The following is a 21,366-nucleotide window of genomic DNA, read 5'->3' as shown; positions in this document are numbered from 1 at the left end:
TTCCAGCTTTTAGTAGTTGTAAGAATTTGGGTGAGATCCTTAACCTCACCAAACTTCAATTTACTCACCTCCCAAATGGGGTAAGACTATCCACCTTGAAGAGTTGTTGATGGGTTATCTCAATAAATTGTATCTATGATGAGTGGGATTAAAGCACTGAAGAATCGCTTCTTCTGAAATTGATAAAAAGGCTGAGGGATATTTCTGAATATTTCCCAAAAGGATATAAAATTTTGTAATGTGGTACCATATTTGCCAAATACAGCATTATAGAACTTAAACTCTGGCTTCACAAAAACTCAAGGTACAGAAAATTCCTTAGGGTCAGACTTATATAATTCATTGTCAGTCTTAGATAATCACTTACTTGATTTGGTAAACTTACCTGTAACAAAAAATCAAAGAGTGCCATCTTGGACCACTCATGGTGATGTATTTCAGTACAACCCCATTCGGGTTTGGGTACTCGGCCATTCTGCCAGCACTTCTGTTTCAGTAACTGCTGATAAGTTCCCCAGGTGAGCTTAATAGAAGAGTGGGTCTCATTACTTGTTGGAGATAAAGATGAGTCCCAGAGAATGACAGGACATGGGCGGCCATCTACGAAATCCGAAAAACAAACATGCTTTTAGCCTGCTATTGACTGAGTGTGCGCCCTTGATCAGTCATTTACTCTTCCACAGCTTCATTCTCTCACCTGTCAAATGTGAGAGTTTGATTAGATGATATTTTATGGTCCCTTTGTCTTTTGAAGTTTTCATGTTTTTATACCTCAATGATGCTTCCTGATAGAAGTCTCATAAAACGGAAAGTCATTGTTAGACGATGAAAGAAAAATTGTTTTAAACAACACACTTTATAGATGTGGCAGGAATAGGCCAATAACCACGTCCTTCTGGTTAATGTGGTTTTATCCCACATCTAAAAGCAGCAACCACAAAAAAGGAAAGAATCCAGACATTTATAATTGTCTATTCAATGTCTGAGTAGAGCTGCTCTCTATTTGTAATAACAACTGTCTGATTTTCTGAGGCCACTTTATGATGTAGGAAGGAAAAGAATTTTTAGAAGTCGCAAATTTAAAAGTGAAATTGTATGGTTCACACCACTCACTATAATCTCCAAAGAAAGAAAAAAGAAGCAAGAGGTTTTTTTCTTTTCTGATAGAAACAATGGTGCTCTTGGCATCGGATCATTTACTCACATATAACTTCAAAAAGTGTATTTAAGCAAATGTCATTTCTTCAATTGCATGTGCATAGGTGATTTTTCAAAAATCTGTCACTCTAATTGCTTTCGTCTCACTCTTGATAGTTTAGAAATTTCATTGCTAAACTGTATAAAAAATGATGAGCCCGAGTGAAATCATCTTAAACAGGGAAGATCATGATGTGGTACATTAAATGACACTTTAAGCTTAAAACCAATGATGTCATTTCCAAGCTCTCATTTCTGCCAATGTCACTGAGAGATGATGCTGAGCAGCTTTGCTTATAACTCAAAAACCAGAATGATGCTCTTGAAAAAAAAAACAACTATATCACAAAGATCTGAAAAAGCCCACTTACCTCATTCTTAACAGGCCTGGACAATAGAAGCCTCTGAAATTATGACTGGAATGTCTAGACACATCACAGGAATTTTTTAAAGCCCTTTTAAATAACCTGAGAGGTTTTCAATCTATAACTGAATTCCTTTTTGTTAAAGACTTTTATTTTACCACCTTGCGTGTTTGCCTTCTTGCAGAGTCTTATCTCTGGTCCTTAGTGCAGGAAACCATCACCTTCTCTAACCACTCTTGAATTTGGTTACAGTGATCTCAATAATTTTAATAGTATTCACTTAATCAATCTAATCACCTGCATTCCAGTTTTGTCCAAAAGAAAAATCTTTCTAATTTTCACCTTGCAATTTAGGCCAGGGCATGTGGAAAGTCCTTTAGATTGTGGAAAATATGCCACAGTCATTGACGTACAATTGAGAGAAAAAAGAGAAAGAAACCTGAACTATAACTAAAGAACTTCATTTTTAATATTATCTCCCTCCTTTTTATTTCCTTTTATGTTACTAAATGACTTGAGGCTGCTTGGATCCAATTGTCTTCTTAGCTATAAGATAAATATAATTTTAAATATATGTCTTCCAAATACTATGCCAATTAAAATAATAATAATAATAATAATAAATTCCAGGTCAAAGTCCATCAAGCAGTGGGAGACACGTATAGATCAGTGTAACCAAATGCGAGTAGGAGACACAACACAGCTTCACAGCTTTCGAAGACATGTAGTTCAGACTTCTAAAGATAAACACCAACAAGCTCTGTCTGTCAGTGTATTTGGACCAAAGTTATACACAGAGAGCAGTGTGCATTCTCAGGGCTAGGAAGTATTCAAAGGGAGTTGAAACCTAACACCGAACTTCAACAACACAAATCAATCCCGGAGACAGACAGGCCAGCAGTTTCCTCAGCAATTCACAAAAGGCCCTCAGAGAAACAAGGAAATGATCTACATAAACAATTCAACAGCTAACAACCTTCTGGCTGTTATTCCTTTCCTTGAGAAACATTTGTTTCTTATTTTAAAAGTAATTAAAAGTAAATCTACTCATTTCAGGAAATGTGGAAAAACATTAAGATGTAGAGCTAAGAAAACAAAAATCACCCATAATCTCATCTCCCAGTAATTGGTTCTGTTCTTTGTATATTTACCTCTGGTATTTTCCCATCCCTTCCTTTCTCACCTGAAAATGTAAATTGTTTTTAAGAAATTCAAGGAGTACAGCTTATGGTTAGAGCTCAGACTCTGGAATCCAACAGACCTTTTGAATTGTGGTCACATTACTTCTTAGCTTTATAACATTAGACAAGTTATGCAACCTCTCCTTGTTTTTGTCTTCTGCAAAATGGGTATGATAATGCATCTTCCAAGTGGACTTTGTTGGGATTAAATAGGATCATGCCCTTAGAGTTCTCAACCTGGTGCCTGACATACATGCACATTCCACAAAGGCTTTGCTCTGACTACTATTACATATATACATTATACAATCAAATAATTCATCAGTCTTCAACAGGCCTTTATTTGTTTATTAAACATCTACCATATGCCAAGCACTATTTTAGACCTGAAACTAAATTAATTAATTAACGCTTTTTGGTATTTTTGCTTTCATGGAAGTTACATTTCCACCAGAGGAAAGAAGCAAAAATCACACAAAAATAAATAAGCTACTTGGGATCATCTTGTATGTACAGTTTGTCATAATTATTTCACAAAATATTATATCATAAACATTTCTCTTATTATTTGTAAATAGCGTTGCCTTAACTGTGATATAATCATTTAGCCTGGTGGTCTTTGTGAACGGCAGATGGTAAATATTTTAGGCTTGGAGAGCCATGTGGCCTCCACCACAACTATTCAACCAGCAAGTGCTCAACTCTGTTGTAGCATGAAAGCAGTTAAAGACAATAAGTCAACAAATGGCCATGACTGTGTTTCAATAAAACTTTATTAGGGACACCGAAATTTGCACTTCACATAATTTTTACGTGTCATAGTAATATGATTATTCTTTTGACTTTTCTCAACGATTTAAAATTGGAAAAACCTTTTGCAGTTCACAGGCCACACAGAAACAGGCAGTGGGCCATCTTTGGCCCATAAACTGTAGTTATCAACCCCTGATCTTGTCTATGAGTATACTGTATTTCATTTACCATTTCTCTACCTTAGATCATCACATTTTGCAGGATACATTTTCTATACTATTATTTAAAAAGTTATTCTCAAACTGTCAAAGGAAGCTTTCAGTTGATAGGAATAATTGGCTTTCAATTAATATTCTGTGTTTTTCTCCACATCCATCCATGCTCCCTCAGCAAAATATTTTGAATGCTGACTGTCACCTAAAGACGTTTTGTCCTACCCTGCTGGGTCTCAGTGCACTGCAGGAGAGGGGGATTTCCAGAAAGCAGGGTGAGCAGCAATTGTCAGGCTGAGCCGAGAGTGGCTGTGGGTCCTTTTGACGCACAGGTCTTCTTGCTGTGTATCAGCCCATATGGCTCCTGAGATAATAATAGTAGTCAGTATGGCTCCAGATCTCAGAGTTATGAGCACTTCTGTGAGGAGAATTCCACTTTTTAGAAAATATGGCTGTTAAAAGAATTAAATGAACTTTGATAGATCTGAAAGGATGACAGAAAAATAGCCTCTGAAAACAGGAAACTGGTTAAAGCAACTTACCCTGAAGTGTTTCAGAGATGAGAGGCATTCATCTCTTTGCATTCAGGGTTGTCAAAATGATGCAGTACTGTACTCTCGAGAGAAATCTTAACAGTGAAGAGATAAAATTCTAACTGTCAGAGTAGTGAGAAAGCAGGTTTTAAAAGATACGTGGGTGTTCGTGTGAATTAAATGTTATACAGCTGTCTTTAAAAAGGACATTTGCCAGTAAAACTTTTTTTTTCCAAAATCTGAATATTTCGCCCATATTTTGATGTTCTCCCAAGTCATTCTTTATTCAGAAGCACCAAGAAGATACTCTTTGGAGAAGATGAACATGAAAATTCACTAAGAATGAATGCTATGCACAATCTCCTTTGCCTGAATTTATTAAATGCCCTTCACTTTGAACGCTGGCTGACTGGTTTTGTTGAACTATAGGTGAATGCTAAGCATTTTGGGTGAAGTTGTGAGTGTCTGTCTGCATTTGTCACTGAGCAAAAATAAGTAAAAACATCCTGAGCTCTGAAATCAAAAGTCCTATCACATGGGCCAAGTTCCAAGATTTCTTGCGAACAAAACAAAAAGGAAACCCACAGCCAACATCATACTCAATGGGCAAAAACTGAGTGCCATCCCCCTGAAAACAGGAACGAGACAAGGATGCCCTCTATCACCACTCTTATTTAACATAGCACTGGAGGTCCTGACCAGAGCAATCAGGCAAGAAAAAGGAATAAAAGGAATCCAAATAGGGAGGGAAGAAGTGAAACTCTCGCTGTATGCAGATGACATGATCTTATATATAGAAAACCCCAAAGAATCCATTGGAAAACTCTTAGAAGTAATCAACAACTACAGCAAAATTTCAGGGTATAAAATCAATTTTCATAAATCAGTAGCATTTCTATATTCTAATAACAAACTAACAGAAAAAGAAATCAAGAACACAATACCATTCACAATCGCAAGAAAAAGAATAAAATACCTCAGGGTAAATTTAACTAAGGAAGTGAAGGACCTATATAATGAAAATTACAAGGCCTTTCTGAGAGAATTGGACGACAACATAAGGAGATGGAAAAACATTCCATGTACATGGACTGGAAGAATAAACATAGTTAAGATGTCCATTCTACCTAAAACAATCTACAGATTCGACGCTATCCCAATCAGAATCCCAATGACATTCTTTACAGAATTAGAACAAAGAATCCTAAAATTCATATGGGGCAACAAAAGACCCCAAATTGCTAAAGCAATCCTGAGACAAAAGAACAAAATGAGAGGCATCACAATCCCTGACTTCAGAACATAGTACAAAGGTACAGTAATCAAAACAGCATGGTACTGGTACAAAATCAGGTGCACAGATCAATGGAACAGAATTGAAAGCCCAGAAATAAAACCACACATCTATGGACAGCTTATCTTCAACAAAGGAGCTGAGGGCATACAATGGAGAAAAGAAAGTCTTTTCAACAAATGGTGCTGGGAAAACTGGAAAGCCATATGTAAAAGAATGAAAATTGACCATTCTTTTTCACCATTCACCAAAATAAACCCAAAATGGATCAAAGACCTAAAGGTGAGACCTGAAACCATAAGGCTTCTAGAAGAAAACGTAGGCAGTACACTCTTTGACATCAGTATTAAAAGGATCTTTTCAGACACCATGCCTTCTCAGAGAAGGGAAACAATAGAAAGAATAAACAAACGGGACTTCATCAGCCTAAAGAGCTTCTTCAAGGCAAATGAAAACAGGATTGAAACAAAAAAACAACCCACTAACTGGGAAAAAATATTTGCAAGTCATATATCTGACAAAGGCTTAATATCCATAATATATAAAGAACTCTCACAACTCAACAACAAAAAATCAAACAACCCAATCAAAAAATGGGCTGGAGACATGAACATACATTTCTCCAAAGAAGATATACAAATGGCCAATAGGCACATGAAAAGATGCTCATCTTCGCTGATCATCAGGGAAATGCAAATCAAAACTACACTAACATATCACCTTACACCCATTAGAATGACAAAAATATCTAAAACTAATAGTAACAAATGTTGGAGAGGTTGTGGAGAAAAAGGAACCCTCATACACTGCTGGTGGGAATGCAAACTGATGCAGCCACTATGGAAAACAGTATGGAGATTCCTCAAAAAATTAACAATAGAACTACCATACGATCCAGCCATTCCACTACTGGGTATCTATCCAAAGAGCTTGAAGTCAGCAATTCCAAAAGTCCTATGCACCCCAATGTTCATTGCAGCATTATTTACAATAGCCAAGACATGGAAGCAACCTAAGTGCCCATCAACAGATGATTGGATAAAGAAGATGTGGTACATATATACAATGGAATACTACTCAGCTGCAAAACAGAACAAAATCATTCCATTTGCAATAACATGGATGGACCTTGAGGGAATTATGTTAAGTGAAATAAGCCAGTTAGAGAAGGATAATCTCTGTATGACTCCACTCATATGAGGAATTTAAAAATGTGGACAAAGAGAACAGATTAGTGTCTACCAGGGGAAAGGTGGGATGGGGGGTGGGCACAAAGGGTGAAGTGGCGCACCTACAAGATGAATGACAAACATTAATGTACAACTGAAATTTCACAAAATTGTAACCTATCATTAACTCAATAAAAAAAAAAAAAGACAAAAAGGAAAGCGACAGTTCAGCTCAGAGCCCTTCACTAAAAATAACTCTACAGGGCCAGCCCGGTGGCCATAGTGGTTAAGTTCGGCACGCTCCATAACAGTGGCCTAGGGTTCGTGGGTTTGGTTCCTGCGTGCAGACCTACACACCACTCATCAAGCCATGCTGTGGCAGCAACCCACGTACAAAACAGAGGAAGATGTGCACAGATGTTAGGTCAGGACCACTCTTCCTCAAGCAAAAAGAGGAAGATTGGCAACAGGTGTTAGCTCAGGGCCAATCTTCCTCACCAAAAAACAAGAAACAAACAAAACTCTACAAACCCATTAAAGAAAACAAAGGCCAGTCAAAACTCGAGGCTCGTCTTAGTTATGGGAAACAAATTCTGTCCGATTCCATCACAAATGTCCAATGCAGTAAAGGAAAACCTTAATGATGCGGATCTCTAACGCTAAAAGCAATGGTTGATGTTGATGCAATGCCAGTGATAGTAGCAGGTGTCTGGTTGTTAATGATCCCCTAAGTACTATCTGCTCTATTTTTCGAGAGTGTCTATCACAGTAGGGTGTTAGCAATTAAAAGTCTTAGACTGAAGTGAAAAGCAGGTAAGAGCTCTTGGTTTAGAGATGGTGAATGCAAGCAAGTTAGTAACTGTGAGAGAGGGCAGAATGGGAATGCAAGATTCTGTGCAGCCTTGAAAGAGGAGGAAATTTGAAGGATGAGATAAAATCTTACTTCTGCTCAGGGTTTTAAATATTGTTTATTCACTTATTCAAAAAACAAGTATTTACAACTGTCCCTCAATATCTGGGCCTATTTGGTTCCCATGTTTTGGATAGAAAGAATTGAGAAAGAAGCATACCGAAAAAGGAGGCCTGGCAAGATCCCAGTCCCAGGCAAGACCCAGGCCTTAGAGAGCTTGGAGTTTCACAGAAACAGACAAGTGTGTACACATAATGATGATCAAATAAAATGTTTGCCAGTTGAACAAATGTTTTGAAGGGAACAAATGAAGGACTAAAATAAAGACTGGGTTCTCAGCATGAAGCCAAGAAATGAAGAAATACTGTGCCCCAAAATAGCTATGTGGTGAAAGGCCACAGTTAAGAAAAAGAACCTTTGCTGAAAAGGAGCTGAGAATATGGGGTGGGGTAGAAAAAGGATTCACAGGTGTTGATTCTCTTCTTGATCCCATCACTGGTCTCCAGAGGACCTGAGCCACATCTCTAGCTGCCCTGACTGAGGCACTGAGTTCCCCCAGGTGCGAGAAGAGTACTTCCAAATCTGTCTGGCAGGGATGTATGAGAATGCACCGAGATACTGGAAACACAGCACTGTCAAATATGAAAAACAACCAAACCTATGTTTGGTTTTTATGATTTAAGAAGGGGGGAGGTGGTAGAAAGGCAGAATTCAAAGATCTTTTCTGTATCAATTCTATACAGCCAGCAAAGTCCTAGCTATAGGGACTTGTCTTAGAAATAGATTCCTGGGTGATTTAAATACATTTCTTCAAACAAAAAATAAATGTATTTACTTATCTGTTTTTTACTTCACAGCTTGTTTTCTCTAGACTGGACTGAGTTAAAATAATTTCCATATTTCCTCAAGAGTTAGCTGAGCATCACGCTGAGGAAGCAGGAAAGGAGAATGTCTTGTGACTTCCTCCATCACACGCCACTTAAACAATCGAAATCATCAGTTCTATTTTAAAAACAAAGTGTCCTTCTTTGTTCCGAACCTTTGACTAATGGACAGGAACTTCTGCTTTCTAGGTCTGCCCTGGACTTCCGCTACATAAATGGAAACTCCCAGACGCTTCCTGTCCCAATATTCCGTTTAAAAAACAGGAATCAAAGCAGGCTTTAGAGGGCGGTGATGATGTGGTCACTGTGCCAGGCTCCACAAACAATCACGTTTTGCAAACCAAGTCTTGGTCACATCAGGATGACCCGCTCCCGGACAATTTCGTGTTTATTAATGTAGATAAAGGAACCACGAATTCCTAACCAGAACGACCCTCCTGCAATGCAGAGCCCATTACATAACTCCTCCTCTTCAAACCCTTCAAAGATTCCCCATTATCTGCAAGATAAAGTCCATGTCCTTACATGACATAAAACCAACCAAGCTCCACTCACCACAGCTTTATCTCACTTCAACCATACCCCACAACAGCCCCCACAAACCCTAATCTCCTTTTTTTCAGAACTATTTGCAGTTTGCTAAGCACACTCTGCGTTCACAAGTTTTGCACACATCTCTCTCTCTCCCCTTTCTACACCCACCCCATCTCTCACTCCACCCACAGTGACTTTTAAGAACCAGTTCTGACATTATCTCTTCTAAAAGTTTGTACAGTCCCCCCGCCTACCGCCCTACACACACATTCTGGGCTAAAGTCTCCTTCTCTGTGTCTGCAGGGGCTCCAAAAACCATTCCCATTGAGGTCTTTACCATACCCTTCTCGTATGGCAGGCTTGCTCAGCTGTCGCCTGCCCTACAAGCTGAGCGCTCTGTGAGAGCAGGGACTATTTCTTAATCATCTTTGGATTTCCAGCCCCTTATATCATTTCTGGACCAAAGCAAACATTCCAAAATTGTAATGAATGAATGAATGAGTTTTTCTAAATCCCCCAGTTTTCATCTATAGCCCTTAGGTTCTAAGGAACAGTCAATGGGCCCTAACTAAAAGTTTGGTTGGTGTGACCTCCTAGTAGGCTGTGATTTCACCGTCCCCACTCTAAATGAACCAAGACAGATTAGAGAGAAACTTGAGAAATAGAGGTGAGGATGTACAGAGGTTACCAGGCCCTCACTCTACACAGCTTGTACTCAGTAATCACTCCCATGTCTCTATAATTCCACGAGACACTAGAATAAAATGATGAAAATAGGGATGGTGGGAACACCACCGCCTCTCTCCCCCAACCCCAAATCACTGTGATGAGAAGGGGAACAGTTAAGGGATCGTGGATACATTTGAGAATCAGACAGAAAGGCAGTGGGGAAAGTGGGTTACCATCTGAAAGTGTGATTAACTGGGAAAGCCCCAGATCACAATCATTGGAGCTAACACATGCTGTGAAGAGATAATGGAGACAGTTCACCGCAGGGATGAAGAACAAGGCTATGGAGTCCTCTTGATCCATGTCTACAGCCCAACCCCATGACACACGACCTCTGGGCCTTTGGAGGACATATGTTATTCTCTGACATATGTTATTGTTATTTTTCCCACAGAAAATCTGTACAAGAATGTCTAATGTATGGGGCTGTTGTGAAATTTAGTGAGATAATGAATGGAAAGTGCCTAGCACTCCACAAATGAGAGAGATGGGTATTATCCACTATCAACTCCACGCACTTTCTTTAAATAGCAATTTTCGGAGCCTGTTTACTTAGTTCAAGTAAACATCAATCTAGATAAACTAAGAAAATCTAAGGAAACACATCACAAAGAGCTGAATCAGCTTAGAAACTGAATGACAACAATAGGTAACAATTACTGAGTGTTACTATGTGTTAGGCACTGCTAGACATATTTTATACATATCAATTCTCACCATAACTCTATGAAATAAGTACTGTTATCATCCACTTATTTTTATCATCCTCCTTATTATACTAATGAAGAAATAAGGTACAAAGCAATTTAGTTAATTATCCCAGGTTACACAGCTATCAAGTGGTAGAACCAGGATTCAAACTCAGGGAGTCTAGATTGCCAGTTGGTATGAAGTGAATTGTGTTCTCTCAAAATTCATATGTTAAAGCTCTAACCCTCAGTACCTCAGATTGTGACGGTATTTGGAGCTGGGCCTTTAAAGAAGTAATTAAGATAAAATAAGGCCATTATGGTGGGCCCTAACCCAATATACCAGGTGTCCTTACAAGAAGAGGAGATTAGAGTCACAGAGGGACACTAGGGATGTACACACCCAGAGGAAGGGCCACGTCAGGGCACAACAAGAAGGCAGCCACCTGCAAGTCAAGGACAGAGGCCTCAGGAAACACCAAACCTGCTGACACCTTCATGTTGGACTTCTAGCCTCCAGAACTGTAAGAAAATAAATTCCTGATGTTTAAGCCACCCAGTCTGGTATTTTGTGATGGCAGCCCTAGCAAACTAATATGCCAGTCCACACTCTTAACTACAAAGCTATTTGACTTAAAGGCCGTACGGCTTCCTCCCTATGCTTAGAGCAGTGCCATGCACACACAAAGTGAACGCAATCGATGACAACTGAATTCGACTGAAACTTCAATATTTGCCCATTAACTGAGGTTAGAGGGGGCCGTCTAGGCCTTCTGCACCTGTGTTATCTGTAGACCAACCCAGACACAGCAACAGATTCAGTTCTAAGGGAAAGGTCATGACCTTGGGCTCAGGCTGGTGCTGAGTGAATCCTGAAATCAGTGGCAATAAGAAGATTCCCCCCAGCCCACTGAACTCTCACACAGCCCACTAGTGTCAGCTCCGTGGGGCAGGGATTCTTGACCGTGTTGTTCATTGACGTAGTCCCCAATGACTAGAAGAGTGGCAGGCACAGAGCAGGTGCTCAATAAATACTTCTTAAAAGAAGAAAAGATCAGTGTGATAGCATAGAAGGGAATAGACTGAATGGAACTGAGGCACATGCATGTTTTACGCTGTGAGAAACGTGGCAACTATTCGGTGTCCCCTCTGTCCCAGTCATGTGGGACATCAGGGGACAAGTTTCAGAGGCACAGCAGAGAACATTCCCCCGTTCCCCCACTTTGTCTATGAAGGCATGTAGAGAGCAACCAAGAGGGCCCTAGAGCGGGGTGCTGCTTGAAGCAGATGCTCAGTAAACTTTTGTTCACTGATGAGTGAAAGTCTTAAACTGACCAGCTCAATTTGATTGCTAAAGAAATACCCTTAGGGCTTTTCTGATAAAGAACACAATGTGCTTTCAATCTAGATTTTTAAAACTAAAACAAGATTCTTACCCTCCTAAATAAATATCTTAGAAGACAGTTTGCACCTATGTCCAAGATTTCTAGGATTTTGAAGTCAGTGTGTTTCCAAGTTGTGGGGTCATCTGGGTCATTCTCCTAACTCTCTACAAAAGACCCTGTCCCTGCCAGACAGCCTGAAGCCACGCGAGATGCGCAGCTGCCAGCCCCTTGCTCTGGCAACCACGCCATCACCCAGCAACTCACAGGGCTGCTCGCGTGGACTCGGAAAGAGTGGAAAATACACCATGTCTTTCTCCTACTTCATAATGGACGAGGCAATACCAGTTGGAAAACGTGAGCAATGTGGGATCTACAATGAATTTAAATGGAAGTTGGTGGCGTGCCTGTAGTTTGTCTTCTAAGCAGCCTTGACACACAGAATTCCTGGAACTAGACTACCTTAATTCAGTGTGACAGCTCTGTGGCAATAAAACAGCATCCTAAAAATAAAGCATACATAATGCATCTTCCATCAGCATGAAAAATAGTACAATGCTTAAATGCTACCAAAATGGTGTCCCTTGGGATTCATTCACATTACTGTGCAGACTGCGAGGGGAGCTTTGGCAAAGTTGCTAAATCGAAGATCACAGAGGGGTGCTGGGTTTTCCTGTGCTCTTGACTTTTACATGGACATAGTCTGCTTTGTCTTGTCTTAGATAAATATTTTTAAATATTTTGTTAAAAAAATTATCGAAATGTGTCAGTATCACCCAGTATCTGGTGACCTTTGCAATGATTTATGACTTTTGCAAAGACAGTTTGGAAGAAAACGCACTAATATGTTCAGCCACATTTGCATCCATATGATTATTTTTGGAAAAACAAGAAAATCTGGTAACATTGGCTTGCATTTAAAAAAAAAACAACCCTTGTAGCAGTGTTCAGAATGATACGTCAATTCTTCCCCTGAGTAAAAATATTTTCAATGTTAAATTGTAGAATTGAAAGAAGAAATTAATTAAAAATGTTGGCATAGTGGTAAATCAGAAATCACCATACTAAAATTTGCACATTTTTGTCACTAACCCATAATTACGCCAAGTTATATTTGAGAGGTGGTAGTGGTATGGGTTAAGAGAAGAAACATGAGGAGGCTTTAGTGTCAGACAGAATTGGGTACAAATTACAGTTCCACTGCTCACTATGTATGTGTCCTTGGGCAAATTTCATAACATCACCCATATTTAAAGTATCAATACTATCTGCTGTGTGGACGTGTTAAGTGATGGAGTAGACAAAAGATACCAAATGCAGTGTAGGCAGCGTGTGATACATAACACTAGACTCTTTATAGATTCAAATTGAACAAGATTTCATGATTGCAGAAATGGATTTTTTTTAAACAGCCCTTTGATGCTGTATTTCAACTCACTTTTGCATTTCCCGCAGACATGCGTAGGATGAGGCTCTGCTTCATGATAATTGCTGAATTTTGTAGTATGGTACACTGCTGCACTCCCTACCTAATGATAACCTTGCTGTTCCCCAAGCACACTCTTCTCATTTTCTGGGTTATCTTTGGAGTTACACCTGTCAGAAAATGGTCTGGTATTCAGTAAAAGGCCAGTTAAGTCCACTAATTTCACTTATATATTTTTATATTCAAGGAGAATTCATCAATTTATACAAACCTGTCCCAGATTAACCTGAACTAACAGCTCTGTGCTGATTGAATCGCAAACATCCATTTTACTAATTTAAAAGACTCTAAGGGCCTGCCCAGCAGTGCAGCGGTTAAGTTCACATGTTCCACTTCGGTGGCCCAGGGTTCACCAGTTCAGTTCCTGGGTGCAGACTTATGCATCCCTTTTCAAGCCATGCTGCGGTAGGTGTCCCACATATAGAGCAGAGGAAGATGGGCATGGATGTTAGCTCAGGGCCAGTCTTCCTCAGCAAAAAGAGGAGGATTGGCGGCAGATGTTAGCTCTGGGCTAATCTTCCTCAAAAAAAAAGACCCTGAATATGAGCCTTATAATTGATACCTTTTGTCTTTGGACTGAGTCAACAGAAAGCTTCACCTGAGAGGCTGGGGGCAGGCAGATCATTCAAATCATAGCATTGGATTCTCTTTTACGTCTCCCTTTGCATCTCATATATCTTTTTTACATCCAGGCAATTTACATGACTTTGAGCAAGGTACTTCATTATTCTGAGCCTCTATTTTCACATCCACAAAATGTCTCTTACAGAGTACCCACCTTGTAAAAGTAGTATGAGGATTTAGCGAGACAATGCATGCACAGTACTTAAAACAGTGCCTGCTATATGGTAACACCAGCATTACTCTTGCTATGGTTAAGGTTGTTGTCTCCTTGAGAAAAAAAGAGGTTCCCATAGCCTGTATCTGTGCATCAGTGTGTAAGTTGTCTGTTTCTAGTTATATTAAATAACTAGATATACTAATAGATTGTGGTGGTGAAGAAAAAAGGCATACCTTAAGGCCCCTTAAAGGATTTGTTGAGGGGAACAGATTGATTAAAAAAAGGAAAGACTTGGAAGATAGAAGACAAGGGTTTGAATTCTTTCCAGACAACAAACTCATTGTACAATCTTGAGCTGTCTTCTTATTACCTTTCTTTCATCTCAAAATTGAGGTAAAAATAAAACGTATACTGCATAGGTTTCTTGGAAAGATTAACTGAGAAAAGCCAAACACCTGTATTCAACTCACAATACAGACTAGCTGTGTTCTTGGTACTAGGCATGAATTTATTTTCACAAACATTAATCAAAAGTCAGAGAACAGAAACAACATTTAGAGAAGATAACTTACAAGATTTGCTGGCTAGCCACTCTCCCAGATATTGGTCTTGGTCTAAGACCAAGCCAGATCATCAGAGAAATACATGCCTAAGCTAAATCCTATTGTTCCTCCTACAGAAGACTCATTATCAAATTACATTATAGTGCGAGACCAGCAAACCATATTGATGGGACTCACAGAAACAAGCTTTATAAATCTTATTATTTGCATTATACAGAGGCTGCCAAGGACATTTTTTCATTACCTCTACAATGAGCTCTTTATAAGAACCTCCAGGAGAAATCCCAGCCAGGATTTAGGACTAAAAATGGTAGTACTTGTCATGAGTATTAGAAGCCGGAGGCAAATATAGATTTACTGCTTAGAGTCAATGGAACAGGCCAAGAATGCATTCCTGCATTCATTCAAAAATATTTATTGAGTACCTACTATGTGCCAGACTCTCCATTAGGATCTAGAATTGCAATGACAAACAAGACAAGAAATATCTCTACCTTCACAGACCTAGAGATTAGTGGGAAGGCATAGGTGATTACACAAACAATTATAATACAAAGCAATGATATAGTTTTTTTATGATGTGTTTCTTTGTTTTCTCCTTATTTATTATTTGTGTCTCTGTTCTGCTTTTTTGTTTAGTGGTTACCCTGAGGTTTGTATTCAGAATCTCGTGTATAAGATAGTCCATTTTCTGATGGCCTCTTATTTCCTTAGTCTAAACCAATTCAGTCCCTTTCCTCCTCCCCTCCTAAATTGTATTTCTCACATCTTATTCCAACTTGTGTTGTGAGTTTGTGGTTAAAATGACAGGATTATCTTTGTTTTTGGTGTTTTCTTTCCCTTTAGCTTAACGCTATACTTGAGTATTTGCTATCCTATTCTGATTCTCCTTTCTCCCCCTTTTTTTTTTCAGGTATGAGGGCCTTCTTGAGGATTTCTTGTAGGGGGGTGGTGGTCTTGTGGCTACAAACTCCCTTAGCTTCTGTTTGTCTGGGAAAGTTTTTATTTCTCCCTCATATCTGAAGGATATTCTTGCTGGTTAGAGTATTCTTGGCTAAAAATTTTTGTTTTTTAAAGATTTGAATATGTCATTCCATTCTCTCCTAGCTTGTAAGGTTTCCGCAGAGAAATCCCCTGAAAGCCGGATAGGCGTTCCTTTGTAAGTTATTTTCTTCTGCCTTGCTGCCCTTAGTATTCTTTCTTTGTCATTCATTTTTGCCAGTTTTACTACTATATGCCTTGCAGGAGGTCTTTTTACACTGACATATCTAGGATATCTGGAAGCTTCTTCCACACAGATTTCCCTCTCTTTCCCTAGGTTTGGGAAAGTTCTCTGCTATTATTTCTTTGAACATGCTTTCTGCTCCATTCTCCTTCTCTTCTCCTTCTTGAATACCTATAATTCTTATTTTGCATTTCCTAATTGAGTTGGATATTTCTTGGAGACTTTCTTCTTTTCTTTTTAGTCTTAGTTCTCTCTCCTCCTCTGTCTGGAGCATTTCAACATGTCTATCTTCCATTATGCTAATATGTTCCTCTATGATGTCCACTTGAATGTTCAGAGAATCCATGTTTTGTTTTATCTCTTCCATTGTGTCTTTCATCTCTAATATTTCTGACTGATTCTTCTTTATAGTTTCAATCTCTTTTGTGAAGCAGCTCCTGAACTCATTGAATTGTTTCTCTACATTTTCTTTTACCTCGTTGAGTTTTTTGATGATAGCTATTTTGAATTCATTGTCATTTAGATTACATATTTCTGTGTCCTCAGGACTTAATTCTGGGTACTTGTCATTTTCTCTCTGGTCTGGAGATTTGATATAGTGTTTGATATGGCTAGAGGAGGTGGGTCAGATCTTATGCATCCTGATATTATTTGGTTGCAGTTACCACCTATCACCACTGGGTGGGGGTCAAAAGCCATGTATTCTGAGCCCTCTGCCTTCAGCCGAGATCCCCAGCAGTGAAGTAGGCACGAGGAGGGTGGGGGAGGGGTACTTTCTCCTGTGTGCTCTCCAGGCTTTCTCACTCTGCTCTCAATATCTGGTCTCCTGGGGTGTTGGCTTGATGAGGTCACTCCCTGCAAAAGCTCTCCTCCCTGTAGAGGTCTTTCCTCTAGGCTGCATGGCCCTCTGGGGTCCTTGATGTTCCCACGAATGAACATCCCCTGCCCCTCATGGAGCCTCCCACGGTCACGGATTGCAGTCTTTAGGGGAGGGAGCAAAGTTCTCTGTTACCCTGTTCTAGCTCCTCCGATGGGGGCTCCATCCTCTCCACCCTCCATCATACGGCTGCATGTCTCTGACACCTTTGTGTTGTGTTAGGCTGTCCTCTGTTGGAGTATGGATGCCCCTTTTGGTTGCATGTTGGAGGGGAGAGAGTCCCAGGCAAGTTCACTCCGCCATGATGCTGACATCACTCAGTGAGCAATGAAATAGAATGAGCCAGAAATACGTGCTGGGTAACTAGATAATATCTATCACCTCCTTAAGTGGACAAGGAGGCTCAAATAAAGGTAAGCTTGGGCCAAGAGAAGAATAGAGGTCCCTAGAAAGAAAATACACACTTCTGTGGGAGTCGGGGTAAGAAAGACACAGGTCAGGAAAAGACTAGAAATAGGTGGATGGAGAGAGATACTGAGAACCTAAGACTGTCTATATATTTCCTACCATGACCAGAACTGATCTGTTTATGTACTTTACATCAATATAATAGTGTACGTGAGTAGAATTATATTGTGTAGAGTGCTCATAACTATATTTAAATCTCTTTATAGGCTCCTGAGGAAATTGGCCTGATTTTATGACTCTCAATAACTAAATCAGAGAAGGATCAAAGAATGATCTGGTATTGCTTGAGATATAATCTTAGGTATTTAATTCATCACATTAAGAGACATACTAATACAGTCTTAATGGTTTCTTTCCATCACCACTTACTTCTGAAAGTATTGAGGAACGCCAGGCTATACTGGGATTATAGACCCTCCTTCAAATTGAATGCAACTGCCCTCTTTATTCCCAAAGACGCAGGATATAAACAGCACAGAATTAAATATCTAAGAGGAATCGTGGTATCAAAAAGCTTAACAGTCAGGACACCTGGATTTTAGTTCTACTCCTATCACATAAAGAAATGATATGTGAGGCTCGGAGGCTATGTGAGTGACTCAGTGAACTTAGTACTGAGATTGTACCATTTCCAGTTCATGTAGCTGATAAATTCAAACCTAGGCAGTCTAGCTCCAGAGCCCAGGCTACCCACTACTTTATTCTCCCAACTTCCATCCAGGAGCATCCCAGGAAAGCTCAGAGGTCTATCATAGTACCATGCCTCAGGATAGATTCAAAAGTTCACCTTCTCTTCTCAGGGGCCTTTATGACATGAAAATGAAGGGCAATACAGCATGACAAGGATGACCCTACACCCTGCTGTGCCCAGGACAGCCTCAGTGTATGCCTGTTGTCTCAATGCCCAACAATATCTTCTTTCATTCCAGGTGTTCCAGTTTGGATAATAAGTAATACAGTCACCGAAGCCCAGTGGTTGAGAGATTATGGTCTAAAGTTTGCTGGGCCTAGGTTCGAAACCCAGTTGAGCCATTAATGGTCGCTGTGGGAGTAGAGGCCAACTACTTTGCCTAACTCAGCCTCAATTTTCTCATCTACTGAATGGAAATAATAACAGTACCTCCCTCATAGCATTGTTTCGAGAACCATAGGAGTCAATGCGTGTTTGAACTATATGGATCAATTAATACAGTGCTTAGCAAATAGTGAGCACCCAATAAAAATTAGCTGTCACCAACATTCGATTAAATATTGGAGAGGCTCTCTCACATCAGCATAATCACAGTGCACTATTTTGTGACCTTGAGACATCAAAACACACCTGTGAATCTGAAGCACTTAGACATGAACCAGGATAAGTAAGGAACGCCAAATCTTCTAAGCAAATCACAGGTACTGCAAGAAGAACCCATTCTAAGACTAAATTACAATCCTAAAGCCATTGGACATGCCCTTTAGTTCTCAGACACTCCCAGGACTTTTGATTTATTCCAGTCCAGACTCCGTGAGACTCTCACTAAAATGCTAAGTTTTATGGTGACAGGAAATACAGGAATATCCCTTGAGTTTATAATCTCTCTGGAGCCCTTTTTAGCCTGTTGGGCCAGCCTAAATTCATAGTGGCAACTTCTGGGATCATTCTGCTTTCAAACACAAGCTACCAACCCACCCAGTTTGTACTCAAACCTTGGAATAGCCTCAAGATTCAGAGAATATCCTTTATATGGCATGAGTTTGGCCACAGACCAGCCCCTTTGCCTGCAATGGAAGTGACTGGCTACATACCCTAGAACCTGCAAAATGTTTGTCACCTGAGAGAATCTTGGAAATTAGGCTCAATAAACCATAGTCATGGGCTTAAAGAAACCGTACAGCTAGTTAGCTTATATACTGAAGAAATCACCTATTTTTGCCTCATTTTCTTTGTAAAATAAAGGGATTAAATCCATTGTGAAAAATTAAGGGGTTGAATCTAACATGGTCTGGCTCTGGGCATCTTAAAAACATTCCATCTGCTGAGGAAAGATAACCCAAGTCCCCCTTTCCTTTAAAAACTTCTAAGGAATGAAATTCTACTTACTTCCGTAGTAACCTGTCTACTAATACGCCTGACTGTCAGCACTGCCTCCACCCTGGCTTGCCCTCCTCATCATGCAAATTGCCATCGGCTTTAATTAGATTTAATAAGCCACTGGGAAGTGCAGTGAGGGAAATGGAGAGCAAAGATTACACAGTGTGGGCTTACTCTTGCATGTCGAGAACAGCATTTCCCTGGAACGCTCCTATCCTCCCAAACTGAGAAAATAAAGAATGCCAAGCGTATGGAAAGACACGCTGCTGCTGCTGTCCAAATGGGAAACGTGGGTGGAGAAAATCACTCAGAAAAAGAGAGTGAGGGAAAAGGGAAAATCAACCCGAATCCCCAACAGCTGCAAATAACGAAGCATGTGAAGCTGTTACCTTGGATGAACTCTGATTTCCTGCTCACAGAAGGCAGGGTCCTGTTGAGTCCCAGGATCCTGTCCAGGTGGAAGGCAAACACCTCACTCATGTCCAAAGGCTGCTTGAGCAGCCCACAGGGGAGAGGGCCGCAGCCGGGCTCGGCGCCAGCAGCGGTCCCCTCCAGCACCAGCAAGCGCGCTCGGCTCTTAGAGAACACTGGCTGGACGCTTGCCACTGCACCATCGGCCAGCAAACGCATTCTGCGGATGTCTTCTTTGCTCAGCCACGAGGGGGCGCTCTCGCTGTAGATTCTGATGTTGCTCTCCCTGGTCTTGGGCAGCTGGAAATCTGAGCGCCCACCTCGTACTCCAGGACCTCGTATCAACCTCCAGGGTCGTTCCCCAACCTTGGCCAAGTTTCCTCCCTGGACATACCCAGGCACTTCAGCATCAGCAGCCCTTGCAGCTTCCCGCTGCTGGATGGATGGTCCAACCAAAGCCTCCTGTCCAGGGTCCAGAGATGCCACTGCATACTTCTTCCTGCGCTTGGGTTTCACTGTGCCACGGATATTGGCGGGCTTGCTGCGCTTGGAACGTAGGGTAATGTACACCACATTGGGCTGCAGAGTGGTTCCGTTGCCCTGGGACTCAGGAGGGGCCAGAGTACCATCCAAGGGTATCTCGGGAAAGGATGCCTCGGCGGTGTCGCGGCTCTGGCGCGGCCCCTTTTCTGCTGCCCGTCTGTGCTGGAGAGAGGCGCGCCCCACCTGGCTTACCAGGAAGCCCAGGTAGATGGCACAGGCAGTGCCCAGCAGGAGGTTCCTCCGGGTCCTCGGGCGCCGGCTGCTCCAGAGTTTACACACCCGTGGGACGCACAGGGAGCAAATGAACCAGTTTATGAGTTGCCCTGGCTTGTCTGGACAGGTCATTTCTCTGCCTCATCCACATGTTGAACAGAGTTTAAAGTCTGCAGTGGGCTCCTGCTGACATGATGCATGATTTCCCGAATTCAGCTGTCACCTCCACTTAAGTGTCTAAGTGGTCTCCAGTGGGTAGAGGTGGAAGTAAAGGGCCGGTGGTGGAGCTGGGAAAGTTTCTGACGCGCGGCAACAAACCTTTTAAACTCCTATCAGCCTCCCCGAGGAGAAGTGGGGCTTGTTTCTGGAAATGAATGGAAACACAGTTAACTGAGTCACAATCTAAGACGAATTCAGTTCCTCTGCAAGAGGAAAGAAAAGAAGTAACTCTTTCCTTTCATAAACACCACCACTAAGTGAAGCTTAAAACACAGAAACAAGATAAATGTATAGATTTGATATTCAGTGCAGAGTAGTGAAAACAAGACACAAAAAGCCCAAGAATATTTTATAACTTGTAGCTAGAGTCATTTAATTTGATTCTGAAGGAAAAACGTTAAAATTTGACAAACCCAGGCTTTTCCTTTTTGAAATTCAGAAATAAGACGAGTAATAGATGTGTTTAAAAATCTATAGCTATCTCATATTTATTTTTAAAAGTCTTGCATAAAGCAATTGGGCAGAAGCACCAAGTTTTAACTTTCAAATTCAGAAACATATTCGTTCAATCCAACGGTACAACTTTTTCTGCATAATCCATTCCATTATCTTACACTGGGTTATTATAATATAAAGCCATAAACGCCCGTATCTATTTGGAAGCAGTTACATTTATT

General features: G+C 40.6%; 1 protein-coding gene across 2 annotated transcripts in view; it reads right to left on the bottom strand.

Moving 5' to 3' along the window:
- Positions 1-20,642, bottom strand: part of GASK1B (golgi associated kinase 1B) — a 49,172-nt gene extending 28,530 nt beyond the window's left edge. The window contains exons 1-3 of one of the 2 annotated variants that reach the window (XM_070608812.1): positions 19,693-20,602; positions 19,478-19,575; positions 386-523 (exon numbers count right to left, since the gene is read on the bottom strand). In XM_070608812.1, coding sequence (XP_070464913.1) covers positions 386-523; positions 19,478-19,575; positions 19,693-20,602 — 1,146 coding nt within the window. Of the gene's footprint in view, positions 1-385; positions 601-19,477; positions 19,576-19,692 lie in introns of both variants that reach the window. The other variant, XM_070608810.1, reaches the window with a different exon arrangement.
- Positions 20,643-21,366: the final 724 nt, after the last annotated feature.

The sequence above is a fragment of the Equus przewalskii genome, chromosome 2 (assembly GCF_037783145.1).
Source record: "Equus przewalskii isolate Varuska chromosome 2, EquPr2, whole genome shotgun sequence".
Lineage (NCBI taxonomy): Eukaryota > Metazoa > Chordata > Mammalia > Perissodactyla > Equidae > Equus > Equus przewalskii.
The sequence above is the reverse complement of the archived record's forward strand: the minus strand, read 5'-3'. Positions and strand labels throughout refer to the sequence as shown.